Source organism: Eubalaena glacialis, chromosome 2 (genome assembly GCF_028564815.1).
Source record: "Eubalaena glacialis isolate mEubGla1 chromosome 2, mEubGla1.1.hap2.+ XY, whole genome shotgun sequence".
NCBI classification, from domain to species: Eukaryota; Metazoa; Chordata; class Mammalia; order Artiodactyla; family Balaenidae; genus Eubalaena; species Eubalaena glacialis.
Window position 1 is genome coordinate 76981755 of NC_083717.1, and position 19025 is coordinate 77000779.

General features: G+C 35.1%; 1 protein-coding gene across 1 annotated transcript in view; it reads left to right on the plus strand.

The window, feature by feature from the left end:
• The window catches only part of ADAM10 (ADAM metallopeptidase domain 10), a 107935-nt gene that overhangs the window by 74600 nt on the left and 14310 nt on the right, over positions 1-19025 (plus strand). Inside the window, exons 9-14 of the mRNA XM_061182073.1 lie at positions 5413-5576; positions 8878-9061; positions 16109-16259; positions 17072-17255; positions 17970-18078; positions 18552-18772. Of these exons, the coding sequence (XP_061038056.1) occupies positions 5413-5576; positions 8878-9061; positions 16109-16259; positions 17072-17255; positions 17970-18078; positions 18552-18772 (1013 nt within the window). The remainder of the gene's footprint in view (positions 1-5412; positions 5577-8877; positions 9062-16108; positions 16260-17071; positions 17256-17969; positions 18079-18551; positions 18773-19025) is intronic.

Genomic DNA, 19025 nt, shown 5'->3' on the forward strand with positions numbered 1-19025 from the left:
TGTTTGTTGGAAGATTTTTAATCACAGTTTCAATTTCATTACTTGTGATTGGTCTGTTCATATTTTCTATTTCTTCCTGGTTCAAGTCTTGGAAGGTTACACCTTTCTAAGAATTTGTCCATTTCTTCCAGGTTGTCCATTTTATTGGCATAGAGTTGCTTGTGGTAGTCTTCTTAGGATGCTTTGTATTTCTGTGGTGTCTGTTATAACTTCTCCTTTTTCACTTCTAATTTTATTGATTTGAGTCCTCTCCCTCTTTTTCTTGATGAGTCTGGCTAAAGGTTTATCAGTTTTGTTTATCTTCTCAAAGAACCAGCTTTTAGTTTTATTGATCTTTGCTATTGTTTTCTTTGTTTCTATTTCATTTATTTCTGCTCTGATCTTTATGATTTCTTTCCTTCTACTAACTTTGGGTTTTGTTTGTTTGTTTCTCTAGTTCCTTTAGGTTTAAGGTTAGATTGTTTATTTGAGGTTTTTCTTGTTTCTTGAGGTAGGCTTGTATTGCTATAAACTTCCCTCTTAGAACTGCTTTTGTTGCATACCATAGGTTTTGGATTGTCGTGTTTTCATTGTAATTTGTCTCTAGGTATTTTTTGATTTCCTCTTTGATTCCTTCAGTGATCTCTTGGTTATTTAGTAGTGTATTGTTTAGCCTCCATGTGTTTTTGCTTTTTAGTTTTTTTTCCCCTGTAATTGATTTCTAATCTCATAGCGTTGTGGTTAAAGATGCTTGCTATGATTTCAATTTTCTTAAATTTACTGAGGCTTGATTTGTGACCCACGATGTGATCTATCCTGGAGAATGTTCCACGTGCACTTGAGAAGAAGGTGTAATCTGCTGTTTTTGGATGGAATGTCCTATAAATATCAATTAAATCTATCTGGTCTGTTGTTTCATTTAAAGCTTGTGTTTCCTTATTAATTTTCTGTTTGGATGATCCGTCCATTGGTGTAAGTGAGGTGTTAAAGTCCCCCAGTATTACTGTGTTACTGTCGATTTCCTCTTTTATAGCTGTTAGCAGTTGCCTTATGTATTGAGGTGCTCCTATGTTGGGTGCATATATATTTATCATTGTTATATCTTCTTCTTGGATTGATCCCTTGATCATTATGTAGTGTCCTTGTCTCTTGTAACATTCTTCAATTTAAAGTCTATTTTATCTAATATGAGAATTGCTATTCCAGCTTTGTTTTGATTTTCGTTTGCAAGGAATATCTTTTTCCATCCCCTCACTTTCAGTCTGTATGTGTCCCTAGGTCTGAAGTGGGTCTCTTGTAGACAGCAGATATATATGGGTCTTGTTTTTGTAACCATTCAGCGAGCCTGTGTCTTTTGGGTGGAGCATTTAATCCATTCACGTTTAAGGTAATTATCGATATGTATGTTCCTGTTACCATTTTCTTAATTGTTATGGGTTTGTTTTTGTAGGTCCTTTTCTTCTCTTGTGTTTCCCACTTACTGAAGTTCCTTTAGCATTTGTTGTAGAGCTGGTTTGGTTGGGCTGAATTCTCTTAGCTTTTGCTTGTCTGTAAAGCTTTTGATTTCTCCATCAAATCTGGATAAGATCCTTGCCGGGTAGAGTAATCTTGGTTGTAGGTTCTTCCCTTTCATCACTTTAAATATATTGTGCCACTCCCTTCTGGACCGCCAGGTTGTGTCAGACCCCCAGGTTGGGAAGCCTCATGGTGCTCAGAACCTTCACTCCAGTGGGTGGGCTTCTGTGGTATAAGTGTTCTCCAGTTTGTGAGTCACCCACCCAGCAGTTATGGGATTTGATTTTATTGTGATTGTGCCCCTCCTACCATCTCATTGTGGCTTCTCTTTTGTCTTTGGATGTGGGGTATCTTTTTTGGTGAGTTCCAGTGTCTTCCTGTCGATGATTGTTCAGCAGTTAGTTGTGATTCCGGTGCTCTCGCCAGAGGGAGTGAGCGCACGTCCTCTACTCCGCCATCTTGAGCCTATGTCCTTGATATTCCTTGAATTCTTAACCTGTTTGAAAGTGTAATTAAAAGGCTAGGAGAATTACGTCATTAAAATATTACATCATTAGAATAGAGGACACTTAATATTGACATTTTGTACAGGTCTGGATTGTCCCTTGCAGGATGTTTAACATCTTTGGTCCCTACCCATTACATGTGAGTACTGCTCCCCAGACTTGACAGATAAAGAAATTCCCTCAGACATTTCCTAATAACCTATCTGGGAGTGGTACTAATGTCTGCTTCAGAATTACTGCTCAGATTAATATTGTATGGTCAGCATGATACTATTGTTTTAGATACTTAGGCCTGCTCACATCAAAACTTTATTTATGGATTCTGTCAAGGTATTATACTACCCTGTAGTTTTTACAATTTTTTTCTTTTGGGGGAGTCTTTTTTAGAGTTTAAGACTGATATTCTGTGACTAGCTTTCAGACTATCCTGTAGATAGAAAAATGTCATACTTCTTTGTTGGTCACTGAGTCATCCATCCATCAATAATTGCTTTTGACTCAAATTAAAAACATTTTATTCTTCTCATTACATAATTTCTGTTTTTCAGTAATGACTATATGTAGTAAAATCTTAAATTTACAGTGTAAAGCAATTACTGAATTTGAGTTATGGCTTAGCTGTAGGTATTTATGATATCATTAATTGAATTTCTGGCATATCGAAACTGGTTGCAGTATTTAAAAAGTTAAACCATGACTTATAATATTAGACATAGTTTTTTATTTCTTCCTGCATAACTGAAGTATTCCAACATATGCTATTAGTCTGTGTAACAAATAATAAACTTTCCAAATAAACAATAGTTATTAAAACCAAAAGCAGTTAAGATGTTGAACAAGATATGAATTATAAAGACTATATTTCAGAAGAGTTTACTCAAGTTTATGTATGATCTTCCTTTAAATTAGATAGACCTTAAAAATACAGAAAGTATATTACCAGAGTTTTTAATATATGCTATTTACTTTTTTTTTTAACTGATAAAGATTTGCAGCGTGGAGTCTTCTATGCTTAATTCAAGTTTGACAGTACTGCATTGGACCAATTTGCATATGACAGATCTTCGATGAGGCAGGATATTAATTTACTATTTGTTTAAAACTGTAATATATAGACTGTAATTATTACATACAGAGTGCTTATTTCTATCTTTTCTAGTTTCTAGAAATAGTGATACAGTCCTTAGGACTCAGCTCCAAAAGTAGAAGTAGCTTAAGAGAATATATTAAATATTCATAGATCATTTGCTGTTTTCTTTCTATCCAGTTTTTGGTGTAGAAAATGTAGTAAGTTTTAGGGCTTCCCTGGTGGCGCAGTGGTTGAGAATCTGCCTGCTAATGCAGGGGACACGGGTTCGAGCCCTGGTCTGGGAAGATCCCACATGCCACGGAGCAATTGGGCCCGTGAGCCACAACTACTGAGCCTGCGCGTCTGGAGCCTGTGTTCCGCAACAAGAGAGGCCGCGATAGTGAGAGGCCCGCGCACCGCGATGAAGAGTGGCCCCCGCTTGCCGCAACTAGAGAAAGCCCTAGCACAGAAACGAAGACCCAACATAGCAATCAATCAATCAATCAATCAATAAATCTTTAAAAAAAAAAAAAAAGAAAATGTAGTAAGTTTTAAATATAGAGGTTCTCAGTCCTTTGCTGGTTAAAATCTGCATATGACTTAGCCTTTCAGCTTAGTTTTCTGTGAAAACACCTTATCATTTCAGCTTCTTAAATTGTATCCTAATAGTCATTAAATTTATGATTTGTTGCTATGTACTTTCTAATATTAAAAGGAACAAGGCAGCAATTGTAGTGTCATGCCATTTGTGTACATCTTTTTTGAATTGCTTTCTATTATACGCTTTATCAGAGATTATGTTAGACTTTTAAAAATGGTTTAATAACTTTGTTGTAACTTTGTGTGTAGTAGAAAGCTAATTTGAAATGATTTGATCAGTTATGAGAATATCCTAATTCATGTGATATTTTAATTAAAATAATTAAATAGAGTAACCTCTTAAATCTGAATGTAAACCAAAGAACTTCTCACTGAAAGTCTTTAATAGTTATTTAAAATACTGTGGTCTTCTCAGTTTAGTGTACATAAAGACAATGATTGGCCAGCCAGTTTCTGATTTGCTGTTGTTCTTTTTCTAATTTCTTAAATTAACTGCCTTTAGATGTGAAAGCACTTTCATTTTGGTATTAAGCTCTGACGTTCAGGAACTATAAACGAACAGGTGAACTACAACATGATTTAATATGTATCATATAAGTAAAAATGAAGATTTTTCTTTTAAAATTTGAAAGTATCCTCAAGACATGTTGGAAAATCATAATTCAGTTTTTTGAACCTATTTTGAAAAAAAGTTCCAACTTGCCAAAAGGTTGCAAGAGTAGTACAGTGAATTCCTGATAGATTAATCAGTTAACATTTTGCCACATTTGCTTTCTCTCCCTTCCCACCTTCTCTCCTTCATTCCCTCCTCCCTTTTTTTTTTTTTACCCACTTGACATATTTTTTCCTTTTTTTTTAAAGCTTTATTGAGATATATATAATTGACAAATAAAATTGTAAGATATTTAAAGTGTACAGTGTGATGATTTGATATTTATATACATTGTGAAAGGATTCCCCCCACCAAGTTAATTGATACAACCATCACCTCACATATTTACCTTTTTCCTTTTTGTGTATGTGTGAGAATGTTTAAGTTCTATTCTCTTGGCAAATTTCATTTATACAATACTGTGTTATCAACTATAGTCATCATGTGTTACACATTAGATCCTCAGACCTTATTCTTCTTGTAACTGAAAGTTTGTACCTCTATCAGTCTCCCTCTGTTTCCCCTACCCCCAGCCTGTGTGACCACTAATTCTTTTCTTTTTTTAAGAATACATTGTATGTTTCCTCTCAGCATAGTGAATCACATACTTTTGTGCATCACTGCTATTATTGGTAGCAGTGACTTTCTCAGAATCTCTTTGAGAATATTTTGTTCAACTTTCATTTAACTTAAATATAAGTTGTTTTTTTGTTCGTTTTTTTTTTTTTTTTACAAGATGAAGAGGTGTAGGATTTGACCCAGTGTAAATGCTGAAATATTTAAATTTAACAGACTCTTGAATATTTGTTTTGCTAAATTAATGGGAGAAAAATGGGACATTTTGATTATGAAGAGGAACATTTTATAAGGACTTTGTATTCAACCCTGGGAATTTATGTGTGCCATTAAAACTTTTATTTGAAATGACTTCCTAACCTTGGACCAAAGAAACTTTTGAGTATTTGATATACGTGTGTACCAATTTTGGACTCAAAATACATATAAAATGTTTCAAGTTAATATAGCATATATTAGAAAATTATTTGGGGGGAAATAGATGCTAATTTTAGCCATCTTTTGTTTTGAATTAGGAAGCTCTGGAGGCATATGTGAAAAAAGTAAGCTTTATTCAGATGGTAAGAAGAAGTCTTTAAACACTGGAATTATTACTGTTCAGAACTATGGGTCTCATGTACCCCCCAAAGTCTCTCACATTACATTTGCTCATGAAGTTGGACATAACTTTGGATCTCCAGTAAGTATTGCATAATTATTACATTTTTTAAAAGTTACTAATCTTTCATGTTGTGTAATTTTTGTTGTTATTGTTTACAGTGAAAACAAGTACACATGAATGTTTAGTTTTTATATGTCAGAACACAGTAATGTACTTGACCATAATACTGAAAAGGAGGAAGATAGAATATTTGTAATTAAAATAAGAAAATAAGCACAACAGTGCCAGAATTCTATGAACGCAAGGAATTTTGTCTGTTTCATTCACTTCTGTGTCCCCTGACCTTAGAATAGTGCCTGGTACACAATTCATTCAAATATTTATTGAATGAGAATCACTTTTCATTGCTTAAAGTACATTTTGAATGTTAGCAAATTGTGGGGTTCTTGTTTGGTTTCTGTTAAAGCATTATTGGGGTTTACTAGATTTGTCTTTCTCTACTGTGGAATGAGACTGTTATTTTAAAATCTTGCGGTATGAAAAATTTGTAACATACATAAAAGAGACAAATAGTACGGCGAAGTCTTCCGTTCATATCCAGGACAGGGGTCAGCAAACTTTTTCTGTGGTCTACTAGTAAACATTCTAAGTGTGGGAGACAATATTTGGTCTCTGTTGCATATTTTTCTTTGTTGTTGTTTTTCTTTTTACAATCTTTTAAACATGGAAAAACCATTCTTAGCTTAGGCCATATAAAAACAGGCTGTGGGCTGCGATTTGCCAACCTCTGATTCAGATTCAACGATCATCAAGATTTTGCCACATCTCCTTTCTGTGTTTCTTTCTTTTTCTTCGTAAGGTGTTAGAATCAAATTCATTCCCCCTTCCACATTTCAGTATGCATCTCTTAAAAAATTAGACATTTTCTTCCATAACCACCATGTGGTTATGATACCTGACAAAATGAGCAGTTCTTTGGTATCATTTAATACCCAGTTCATTGTATTGATTTTCAAGTGAACTGAAGATTAATACACATGGAAATACAAAATACTGAAAGATATTCTGTCTTTGTGATTTTGGTGGGGCTTATTAAAATAACAAGTTTGGGAAAATTTCATTTGAAAACTGCATATAAATTCATTTACTTGTACCTTATCACTTGTAAAAATGGAAATTTTTATGAGTTTAGAAAACAATTGTAGTCTCATAGCTTAAAATTCTCAAATGCTCTTATCTAATGTTCCCCCAGTTTGTAAAATATAAGTACCCTCTCACTAAGTTGCAAGTCTTTCTTCTTCTAATTCCGATCAGAAATGGATAGATTATTATCAGTACTCTTGGATAAAGTATTTAAAATGCGTTGAATCTCTCTACCTCTTGTCTGCTTTTGTGATATGGTCTGAAAAGAGTAATTGAAATTTTAGAGATGAGCAGAGAACTCTTGTTAATTTGCATTTTCAAGGGCAGTTAAATGTCCTCAACTCTCCCAGTCACCTTCATCCAACCCTTACCAGGGGATTTGCGTACCCTTCCAACTACTCTTCTGTTCGTTAGTCTAGGGCCTCTCAAAGTTTAATGTGCATACAAATTACTGAGGATCTTACAGTATAGATTCCATTTCAGTGGGCCTTTGGTCGGGCCTGAGTCTCTGCCTTTCTAAGATACTCCCATGGGATGCTGCTGCTGCTGGTCTGTGGGCCATACTTGGAGTAGGATATCTAGTCTGTTCTCTTTTCACTTCCCATCTAATCTGTCTTCTGCCTGGTTGCCAGAGAGGTGTTTTTCATACATTAATGTAATATTACTTATTGCTTATTGTTGAATGGATAAATTGGTTCACATTTTTTTTGCCTACCTTGCTATCTTTTCCTATCATACCAGACTACTTCTAATGATTCTGTCATGCTCAAATACACCTCATCCCTTTGTGTGTGTTGTTCATGATACCATACATACAGATAGTAGGTACTTAGTAAATATGTATTAAGTAATTTAATAGTGAGATCAGCCAGACCATGAACTCCTGAGTCTGTCTCCCTTGACATCTTTATCTAAAATCTGTCTTTATCTCTCCTGTCATGTATCTGTATTATAACAATGTTACTTTCTCTCTGAGTGGTTCACCTATCCCTTATATTTATTTATCCTATCCTAAATGTTTATTGCATACCTGCTGTTAACCACTTTATAAACTTTGTTGTGGGGAGTTGTAATCATAAATGAGACAAGTTCCTGTCTCTCGGTATGAAAGTCTTAATGTATTGACTCTTAGCAGATGAATCTTTGTCTAGGTATAGTTCTTTTTTCTTTTTTTAATTAATTTATTTGTTTTCATTTTTGGCTGTGTTGGGTCTTCGTTGCTGCGCTTGGGCTTTCTCTAGTTGTGGTGAGCGGGGGCTACTCTTCGTTGCGGTGCGTGGGCTTCTCATTGCAGTGGCTTCTCTTGTTGAGGAGCACGGGCTCTAGGCACACTGGCTTCAGTAGTTGTGGCACGTGGGCTCAGTAGTTGTGGCCTGCGGGCTCTTGAGCACAGGCTCAGTAGTTGTGGTGCACAGGCTTAGTTCCTCCGCAGCATGTGGGATCTCCCCTGGCCAGGGCTCGAACCCATGTCCCTTGCATTGGCAGGCGGATTCTTAACCACTGCACCACCAGGGAAGCCCTAGGTATAGTCCTAATCGGTCTGATCATGTCACTTCTGTTCACAACCTTACTTCCAATACCTGCTGATATTGCTAATACAATTTCCTTATCTTAGCATTTAGGGTTTTCCATAATTTGGGTCTAAGTGTAATTCCAGTGTTATTTCTTCTTCCCTGTCAAATTAAGTCATTTTAAAAAACTTTACTTCTGCCAGGAAGCCAATTCCTTCCCATTTTGGCCTATTGAAATCTTGATCCATGTGGTTGTATAATGTAAATTAATATGGTCCTTTTGTCAGGCAGTTTGGCAGTATGTATCAACACCTTTAAAATGTTTGACCTTTGAACTCAGTAACTCTACCTCTGGGAATCCAACTAACAGAAATAATTGCAGAATGTGTCAAAGATTTATGTAAATTTCATAAATAAATAAATAAATAAATAAATAAATAAATAAATAAATAAAATAAAAATAAATAAATAAATAAATAAAATAAAAATAAAAAAGGTATCCATTGTAGTTATACCTTCACTGATTTTTTCTTCCCTTCTGAGACAGTGACCCCTAAAAGAGCAAATTATCTTCCTTTTCACAGTCTAAAATAATTGTAAGATCTACTCTAAAGGAGAGTCCACAAGCTTCCATTTTTCTTCTGATGAGAAAATTACATTTAATCAGATGACCTGAAAACCTTATTTTACTTCCTGTTTATGTAACTCTTTATTCTTTTTGACAGCATGATTCTGGAACAGAGTGCACTCCAGGAGAATCTAAGAATTTAGGACAAAAAGAAAACGGCAATTACATCATGTATGCAAGAGCAACATCTGGGGACAAACTTAACAACAATAAATTCTCACTCTGTAGTATTAGAAATATAAGTCAAGTTCTTGAGAAGAAGAGAAACAACTGTTTTGTTGGTATGTATATTTTCCCAGCATTTTATTATGAATATTTTGAAGCATTCAGAAAACTTGAAAGAATTATATAGTAAACACCTAGTATGTGCCCACCACCTATATTTTACAGTTGTTAGCACTTTAATACATTTGCTTTATCACACTTGTCAATCTCTTCATGTCTCAATCCATATTTTTTTGTTGAAATTTAAAGTGCATTGTGGATATCAGTATACTTCAGTCCTAAACACTTTAGCCTACATAAGTAGAGTTCAATTTAAGTAAAGTTCAATATTGTTTGTGGTGTTTTTGTTTTTCACATAAGTGCAATATACAAATCTTAAGTCCACCGTTTGATGAGCTTTGAGAGATACGTTTACCTGTGTAATCTAAGCACCTGTGAAGATGTACAACATTTCTGTCACCCCAGAAAGTTCTTTCATTTCCTTTTCCCATCAATCTTTGCACCCCTCCTGCAACCATTGTTCTGATTTATTTCTCCATAGATAAATTTTGCTTATTTTATTTCATATAATTGGAATCATACAGTTTGCACCCTTTTGTGGAAGGCTGCTTTCACTCAGCATACTATTTTGAGATTCATTATTAGTATTTTGTACCATTTTTTTTTCCCACTGAATAGAAGTGCATTATATGAATATATCACAGTTCGCTTATCCACTCTCCTATTGAATGGAACACTTGGGCTTTTTAGGTTTGGGCTAATATGAATAAAGTTGCTATGAATTTTTTTCTTACTGTGGTAAAATATATATAACATAAAATTTATATTTAAACTAATTTTAAGTGTACAATTCAGTAGCATTAAGTACATTTACAGTGTTATGCAACCATCACTGCTTTTCCATTTTCAAACTTTCAAAATCACTCCAAATAGAAATTCAGTAACCATTAAGCAGTAACTCCTATTTCTTTCTCTCCCCAGCCCCTAGTAACCTCTAATCTATTTTGTGTCTCTGTGACTTGGCCTATTCTAGGTACCTCATATAAACGGGATAATACTTTTGTATCTGGTTTATTTCACTTAGCATAAAATTTCCAAGACTCATACAAGTTGCAGCATGTATCAGAATGCCATTCTTTTTTATGGCTGAATAATATTCCATTATATGGATATACCACATTTTGTTTATCCATTCATCTGTTATGCCTCTTGTAGGGCATTTAATATGTTCTAAATATTCTACCTTGTATTACGTTTTTGGGGGTCCTTGTCCTATTTTACAAGATTTTAAGTTACTTGAGGGCAAACACTGAGGCCTGCTCATATTGCACATAAACAGCACTCTTATAGATGAGTTAAACATATGGCAGCAAAGGAGAAAGAATTGAGGAAGGTTTCCAGATAAGCACGACCTTTCATTTTTTTAGCTGCATTTTTTAAAATAAATTTATTTATTTTATTTATTTATTATTGGCTGCATTGGGTCTTCATTGCTGCACGCAGGCTTTTCTAGTTGCGGTGAGCAGGGGGCTACTCTTCGTTGTGGTGTGTAGGCTTCTCATTGCGGTGGCTTCTCTTGTTGCGGAGCATGGGCTCTAGGCATGGAGGCTTCAGTAGTTGTGGCACGCGGGCTCAGTAGTTGTGGCTCACGGGCTTAGTTGCTCCATGACATGTGGGATCTTCCCGGATCAGCACTTGAACCCATGTCCCCTGCATTGGCAGGCGGATTCTTAACAACTGCGCCACCAGGGAAGCCCTGCATTTTTTTTTTGAGGTATAATTGACATAACACTGTGGCCTTTTGTTTTTAATTGAAATTTATACAGAGATAATTTAGATTCACATGCAATTGTAAGAAATAATGGAGATTCCATATACCCTTCACCCAGTTCCCCCCAGTGGTAACATCTTGCAAAACTGTATAGTATCAATACAGTATTACATATAGCAAGGATATTGACATTGATACAGCCCACAGATCTTATTCAGATTTCCCCAGTTTTTCCTGTCCTTATTTCTCTGCGTGTGTGTTTAGTTCTATACAGTTTTATCATGTGTAGGTTTACGTGTCCATCACCACAGCCATGATAAAGAATAGTTCCATCACCACAAGTAATTCTTTTTTTTTTTAATTATTTTTTTGGCTGTGTTTGGTCTTTGTTGCTGTGCGCGGGCTTTTCTCTAGTTGTGGTGATCGGGAGCTACTCTTTGTTGCGATGCGTGGGCTTCTCATTTCAGTGGCTTCTCTTGTTGCGGAACATGAGCTCTAGGTGCCTGGGCTCAGTAGTTGTGGCGTGCAGGCTCTAGGACGCTTCAGTAGTTGTGGCACGCAGGCTCAGTAGTTGTGGTTTGTGGGCTCTAGAGCACAGGCTCAGTAGTTGTGGCGCACGGGCTTCGTTGCTCCACGGCATGTGGGATCTTCCTGGACCAGGGATCGAACCCGTCTCTCGTGCATTGGCAGGCGGATTCTTAACCATTGCGCCACCAGGGAAGTCCCACCACAAGTAACTCTTGGCGTTGCCCTCTTATAACCACACTCACCTCCCTCCTGGTCTCCCTTCGCCTGCCCCACTAAACTATTCTCCATTTCTAAAATTTTGTCACTTCAAAAATGTTATATAAATGGAATCATACAGTATGTAACCTTTGGGATTTTTCACTCAGCATGATTCCTTGGAAATTAATCCAAATTGTTTGCCTGCATCACTAGTTTGTTCCTTTTTATTGCAGGTGGTATGTGTGTACCACAGTTTAACGATTTTATGAAACTGCCAAACTGTTCTCTAGAAGGCTGTACTATTTTACATTCCCACCAGCAGTGTATGAGTGATCTAATTTCTCTGTATCCTTGTCAGCTTTTGGTATTTTTATTTTATCCATTATGATAGGTATATAGTGGTATTTCATTGTAGCTTACTTTGTATTTTTCTGATGACTAATGACGTTGAATATCTTTTCATGTGCTTTTTTGCCATATGTATATCTTCTTTGGTGAAATGTCCATGTTTCTTGGCCATTGAGTTTTTTTGTTTTTTTTTTTTCTGTTGAGTTTTGAGGGTTCTTTATATAGTCTAGATGCTAGTCACTTGTCAGATATTGGTCTGCATATGTTTTCTTCCTGTCTGTAGCTTGTCTTTTCATCCTCTTCACAGTCTTTCCCAGAGCAAAAGTTAAATTTTGATGATGTTCAAATGATCAATTTTTACTTTTATTGATTGACTTTTTCTTATAAAGCCTTCTTTTTCTTTTAAAAGGACAGATTAAAATTACATTGATGTTATCATTTTTGTTGTTGTTGTTATCAGTGGTAGTTTTTGTAAATCTTCTTAGTGTAGAAGTGACACATAGATTCTTCATCTGTAAACTGGGTTTTCACAATAAACTTCCTGATTGAAAATGACTTTAAAAATGAGCATATTTGTCTTTCTCTGTCTGACTTCACTTAATATGATAATCTCTAGGTCTATCCATGTTGCTGCAAATGGCATTATTTCATTCTTTTTTTATGGCTGAGTAATATTCCATTGTGTGTGTGTGTGTGTGTGTGTGTGTGTGTGTGTGTGTATACACACCACATCTTCTTTATCCATTCATCTGCTGATGGACATTTAGGTTGCTTATATGTCTTGGCTCTTGTAAATAATGCTGCAGTGAACATTGGGGTGCATGTATCTTTTCGAATGAGAGTTTTCTCCAGATATATGCCCAGGAATGGGATTGCAGGATCATATGGTTTTAGTTTTTAAGGAATCTCCATAGCGTTCTCCATAGTGGCTGCACCACTTTACATTCCCACCAAGAGTGTAGGAGGATTCTTTTTTCTCTTTACCCTCTCCAGCACTTATTATTTGTAGACTTTTTAATGATGGCCATTCTGACTGGTGTGAGGTGATACCTCATTGTAGTTTTGATTTGTATTTCTCTAATAATTAGCAATATTAAGCATCTCTTCATGTGCCTTTTGGCCATCTGTATGTCTTCTTTGGAGAAATGTCTATTTAGGTCTTCTGCCCATTTTTTGATTGGGTTGTTTGTGATTTTTTTTGACATTAAGCTGTATGAACTGTTTATATTTTGGAAATTAAACCCTTGTCAATAACATTGTTTGCAAATATTTTCTCCCAGTCTGCAGGTTATCTTTTCGTTTTGTTTATGGTTTCCTTTGCTGTGCAAAAGCTATTAAGTTTAATTAGGTCCCATTGGTTTATTTTTGTTTTTATTTCCATTACTCTAGGAGACAGATCCAAAAGAATACTGCTGCAATTTATGTCAAAGAGTGTTCTGCCTATGTTTTCCTCTAGGAGTTTTGTAGTATCTGTTCTTATATTTAAGTTTTAATCCATTTTGGGTTTATTTTTGTATGTGGAGTTAGAGAATGTTCTGATTTCATTCTTTTACATGTAGCTGTCCAGTTTTCCCAGTACTACTTTTTGAAGAGACTGTCTTTTCTCCATTGTATATTCTTGTTTCCTTTGTCATAGATTAACTGACCATAAGTGCATGGGTTTATTTCTGGGTTTTCTATACTGTCCCATTGACCTATATGTCTATTTTTTGTGCCAGTACCATACTGTTTTGATTACTGTAGCTTTGTAGTATAGATAAATACCAGAGAAAGACAAATATCATATGATATCACTTGTATGTGGAATCTAAAAAAAGGATACAAATAAACTTATTTACAAAACAGAAATGGACTTACAGACATATAAAACAAACTTATGGTTACCAAAGGGGATAGCAGGGACGAGGGCATGGGGGGGAGATAAATTAGGAGTTTGAGATTAACATATACACACTGCTATGTATAAAATAGGTAAACAACAAGGACCTACTGTATAGCGCAGGGAACTATACTCAATATCTTGTAATAACCTATAATAGAAAAGATTCTGAAAAAGAAATATTTACATAGATGTATGTATGTATAACTGAATCACTTTGTTGTACACTTGAAACTGACACAACATTGTAAAATATCTATACTTCAATTTAAAAAATAAAGAAATAACATTTACATAAGAGAAAAAAATGAGCACATTGCTTTTTAGTATTATGGGAAGGAAATTTGTTTCTTAAATTACCATGAAATATGTACGTATTATAATTTTTGTATTTAAACAGCCCCTTTTCCCTGTATTTAAGCTGTTAGCAAATAGCTGATTTGAAGTAATATTTTTGTATGAGATGAAAACTAATGTGTAGTAAATATTGCATGAATGGTTTTCTGACTTTTATCGTTTTTCCTTTTCTCCTAAATTACATGTCACATGAATTATAAAATGATTATTGCTAGACTGTAGAAAAATCATTATTATTTACTTAGTATATATTTGCATGTGCATGCTTCTAGTTTTTGACAACAAAAGAGATGGTATAAAGTGAAAGAGAGAGGTAATTCCCCGTCAGTCCAGTGGTTAGGACTCGGCACTTTCATTGCCATGGTCCCGGGTTCAATCCCTGGTTGGGGAACTGAGATCCTGCAAGCCTCGTGGCATGGCCAAGAAAAAGAAAAAGGAAAGAGTGGGATGGAGCTTCAGTTACCTCTAAAATTTCCTTTAATGTTTGATGTGGTCAAGGATAAGAATGAAGTTTCTGAGTATAAAGCTAGGCTTTCTAGAATATTTTTGATTCAGATGTGCATTGTTTTGGGTTCCTGTGCTTGAGATATGTTCCCTTCCACTCACTCAGTTCTCAGTTTGAAGGCTGTGCTACAACTGTTTTCCACATTGATTTGGTATAGCAGAAAGAAAAGAGCACCAGATTTTAGATCTAGAAGACCTGGGTTTAGTCTGTGTTTTGTCCATACTGGGGCATATGGTTTCCAGCAAGTCACAAACTCTGTGAAAGTTAGTTTTCTTTTCTCTAAAATGAAGACATTTGATTCTTTTCATTTCCCTGCAGATACTGAAATTCAGTGATTTTATGTTCTTACTAAGAGTAGCACTCTTGTTCCAATTTTAAACTTCACTGGCAAAATCAAAGAACTTTAAAAAAGAGCCTAAAAATCTTCCTGAAATTATTCACTATGCTTAGACCAGACAGTCTAACCTTAATGAACTAAGATTTGACCCAATATTATTAGACTCTGGAAATACAAAAAGTGTAAATAATACATGGTTCTTCCCTTAAGGAGCTTGGTCTAGCTGACAAGCAAAACTAATGTACATTAAAAAAAATTTACTAATTGACTAGGATACAGTCAGCCAAATAGAATGTGGGAAATTCCATAAAATAAAATGACCCAATTTCTTTAACAATTAATAGTGTAAAAATAAAAAGAGGGGAGGGAATCTGTTACATATTAAAAGAACTTAAGATACATGTCAACCAAAAGCAACCGTGGGGAGAGGGGTTGGGGGAAGCTTGTGTGAAACTTGGTTCAAATAAACTAATGTAAAGAGGTAGTTGAAGAAAATTGAACATGGATTGGCTGTTAGATGCTATTAAGCATACTGTTAAGTTTTTTAGATGTGATAATGGTATTATGGTTAGATTTTAAAAAGAAAGAACTCCTTATCTGTTAGATTCATCTTGGGATATTTGTTAAGAGCAGATGAATATGTTAGATGGAGTTGTTTACAGCATATTGTTGAAGTTGTTAAAGCTAAGTGATTGGTACGTGGGAGTTCACTGTACTTATTCTTTTACTACTTCTATGTATGTTTGAAATTTTCTAACAGAAAAGGTTTAATTTTTTTCTGGTTGATGAAACACTGACTTACTTTGTACTTATGTGCTAAAAATATAAATAGTACAGGCATTGTTCAGTAAAGCTCAGTGTGGCATGGCCTAAATAGAATGCTACCACTTCTGGGAGGGACCTTAGAAGGGAGCATCAGGTCAAATTCCCTCACTGTACAGCTTAAGAAACTGAGGCCCCAAAAAAGGGAAGTGACTTGCCTAAGGCCACATTGCTAGTTAGTGACCAAGCCACTGTTATAATTAGATCTCCTAATTTCCAGATTCCTAGTTTGTTCTACTTTTCTTATTCTTCAAAATTTTCCTTTCTCCTTTTGTTCTGCAGCTTTAAAGAGTTTGTGAATTTTAAATAAAATTAGTGTTGCATATAGTGCTTACTTTGTCTTATTTATTTTCTTCAGAATCTGGCCAACCTATTTGTGGAAATGGAATGGTAGAGCAAGGTGAAGAATGTGATTGCGGCTATAGTGACCAGTGTAAAGACGAGTGCTGCTATGATGCAAACCAACCGGAAGGGAAAAAATGCAAGCTGAAACCTGGAAAGCAATGCAGGTACCTTGCTAATTTCAGTAGTGTTAATGTTCCTGGGAAGTCACCTGCAGGCAGTTATGTCAGATTTCAAACTGAGATTAGGAGATGTATGTGGTTTTGGAACTTTGTTATTGGTTTATTTTTCTGGAGTAGTAGTATTTAGTGCACTGTTGTTGGCAGATTGAACTACTTGTAATTGCAGTTTGTGTGGTGGGTGTTAAAAAAGGACATGCTAAGGACACTCAATAAAATACATATTATTTAATGCCTAACTTTAAAAATGTGACTTTCGTCAGTAGTTTTAGAATCTTAACTTTAAATATTTAGATAGTATGGATTCCATACACTCCTGTAACTTAGTTGTCATATAATTTTATTTCACTTGCCAAATTATTTTGGTAGTGATAGATATAAGCAGTAGAATATTGTTTGTGCAGTACTTTTAAAATGGATGTTTTGTGTATCCTAGTTTGATTTTAGTTTATAAATGTGGGAAAAGTTGATAAATTGACTAATGTGTATCTATGAAAAACCATGATGACTTGCCTAATGTTTAATCCATTTTCCATTATAACCTTTTACTAAAGGCAAATAGAATAGAATAAGAAAGCTGAATATAGTATGCCTTCATTATAAAAACAAGATTCTTAATCACTTTTCTGCACTTATTAGAATGTTGAAATTTAATAGCCTCTTATTCCAATAAGACTTGTTTAACAGTAGCATACTTAGCATTTAAAAGATGAGATTTATGATTTAAAAATTAGGACTGTATCTGTGTGTATAGGAAATACCCTAGTGATTTTCTTTACTCACCTCAATGTTTCTTCTAGTCCAAGTCAAGGTCCCTGTTGCACAGCACAGTGTGCATTCAAGTCAAAAACTGAGAAGTGTCGGGATGATTCAGACTGTGCAAAAGAAGGAATATGTAATGGCATCACAGCTCTCTGCCCAGCATCTGATCCTAAACCAAACTTTACAGACTGTAATAGGCATACACAAGTGTGCATTAATGGGGTAAGCACTCGATTTATATGTTGTTTATTTAGTTTTATGAAACCTTTTTCAGAATAATTGTTTGTTGCCACTTAAAGCCGCATAAAGTAATTAATCTCGGTCCCAGTTTCCACATCCCTATCTATTTCCTCACAGAGCTGTGAATGCATTATGTGGCATAAGTGCCTGGTGGCATTTGATTAGTTATTGACTTGTCTTTCATCTTTCTACTGCATGTGTTTGATACTGTCTAGAGAAAAACATTTATGTAACTAGGCATGTAACTTTGTATTGCTTTTAAGTTTTATAAATTAATATTTTAATACTCTAAATAAAAGAACTCTCGGTTATTTCCTCTGAATGTGAAGCCTTTAAAGCTTTCTTGGCTAAATAATCACTTTCCTCTACATGAGGAAAATTTCATTTTTCTCTTCTTATGAAGGAGCCATAATAACCAACATAAAGTCGATGCTCATCTAATCTCCTCTGTTTTTGTTTGGTCTAGATTTTTAAGTTACCATTTCTTTAAAGATTTACTATCTTATTTGCACTTACTCTTTTTAAGATGTGTTTATACCATCCATTTCTGATACTAATCTATGCTTCCCTGCCCCCCCACCCCGACTTGTATTTCTACTTAATTGTTTTAGCATTGGAGGTGTCTCTGTCTATTACTGTCAACAAGAGGTTTGACTGTATAGGGATTAAATAATTGGTCTTTTATTTTTCTTTCAGCAATGTGCAGGTTCTATCTGTGAGAAATATGGCTTGGAGGAGTGCACCTGTGGCAGTTCTGATGGCAAAGATGATAAGGAATTATGCCATGTCTGCTGTATGAAGAAGAGTAAGGCTTTTAAAATGCAAGAGTATAAAATCTGTTTCAAAAACCTTATTTTCTCCTAAATTTTAAGTGTTAAACTTTGATATACAGTTGGGACAGATAATTTCCAGCTGAACTGATCCTCTTGAGAAATTTTTAAATGTAGTATAGAATTGTGTTTCTAGTATTATGGTCCCTACAGTGTTTTTAAAATGATAAACTAGACAAAACCTGCCAGTGTTTTTACAATAATTAATATAAATACTGTTAGAAGGATTTAAAGCCTTTGTAGGCACTGAGTCAGGAGTTGCTGGTTGTTTGTTTATGCTGTAATATTTAAGGTGAATTACCAGTGGTGTTATCCAGTCTAACTAATGAAAGTCTATATAACATGTCATGGTGATGATTTTAGGCAGTTTCTTCCTTTCCTCCCTCTCTCCCGAGCTAGCCTGATAGGAAATCTGATCTTCAACTTATATTTGACACTTCTTTTGCAGTGGAGCCATCAACTTGTGCCAGTACAGGGTCTGTGCAGTGGAACAAGTACTTCCTTGGTCGAACCATCACCCTGCAACCTGGATCCCCATGCAATGATTTTAGAGGCTACTGCGATGTTTTCATGCGGTGCAGATTAGTAGATGCTGATGGTCCTCTAGCTAGGCTTAAAAAAGCAATTTTCAGTCCAGAGCTCTATGAAAACATAGCTGAATGGATTGTGGTAAGTATAGTTTTTATTTATAAAGAAACCTTATCTTAAAATGATTTGATCATAATTTTACTTGGTTAGAGGTCACCCCTGTTATGAGAAAATCACTTATTTTCTGTTTATACTGGAGTTGTAGTTGACCCTTGAACAACATGAGTTTGAACTGCATGGGTCTACTTATAAGCAGATATTTTTCAATAGTAAATACTACAGTAGTACGCAGTGTGGAGTTGGTTGAATCTGCAGGTGTAGAGGAACCATGGAT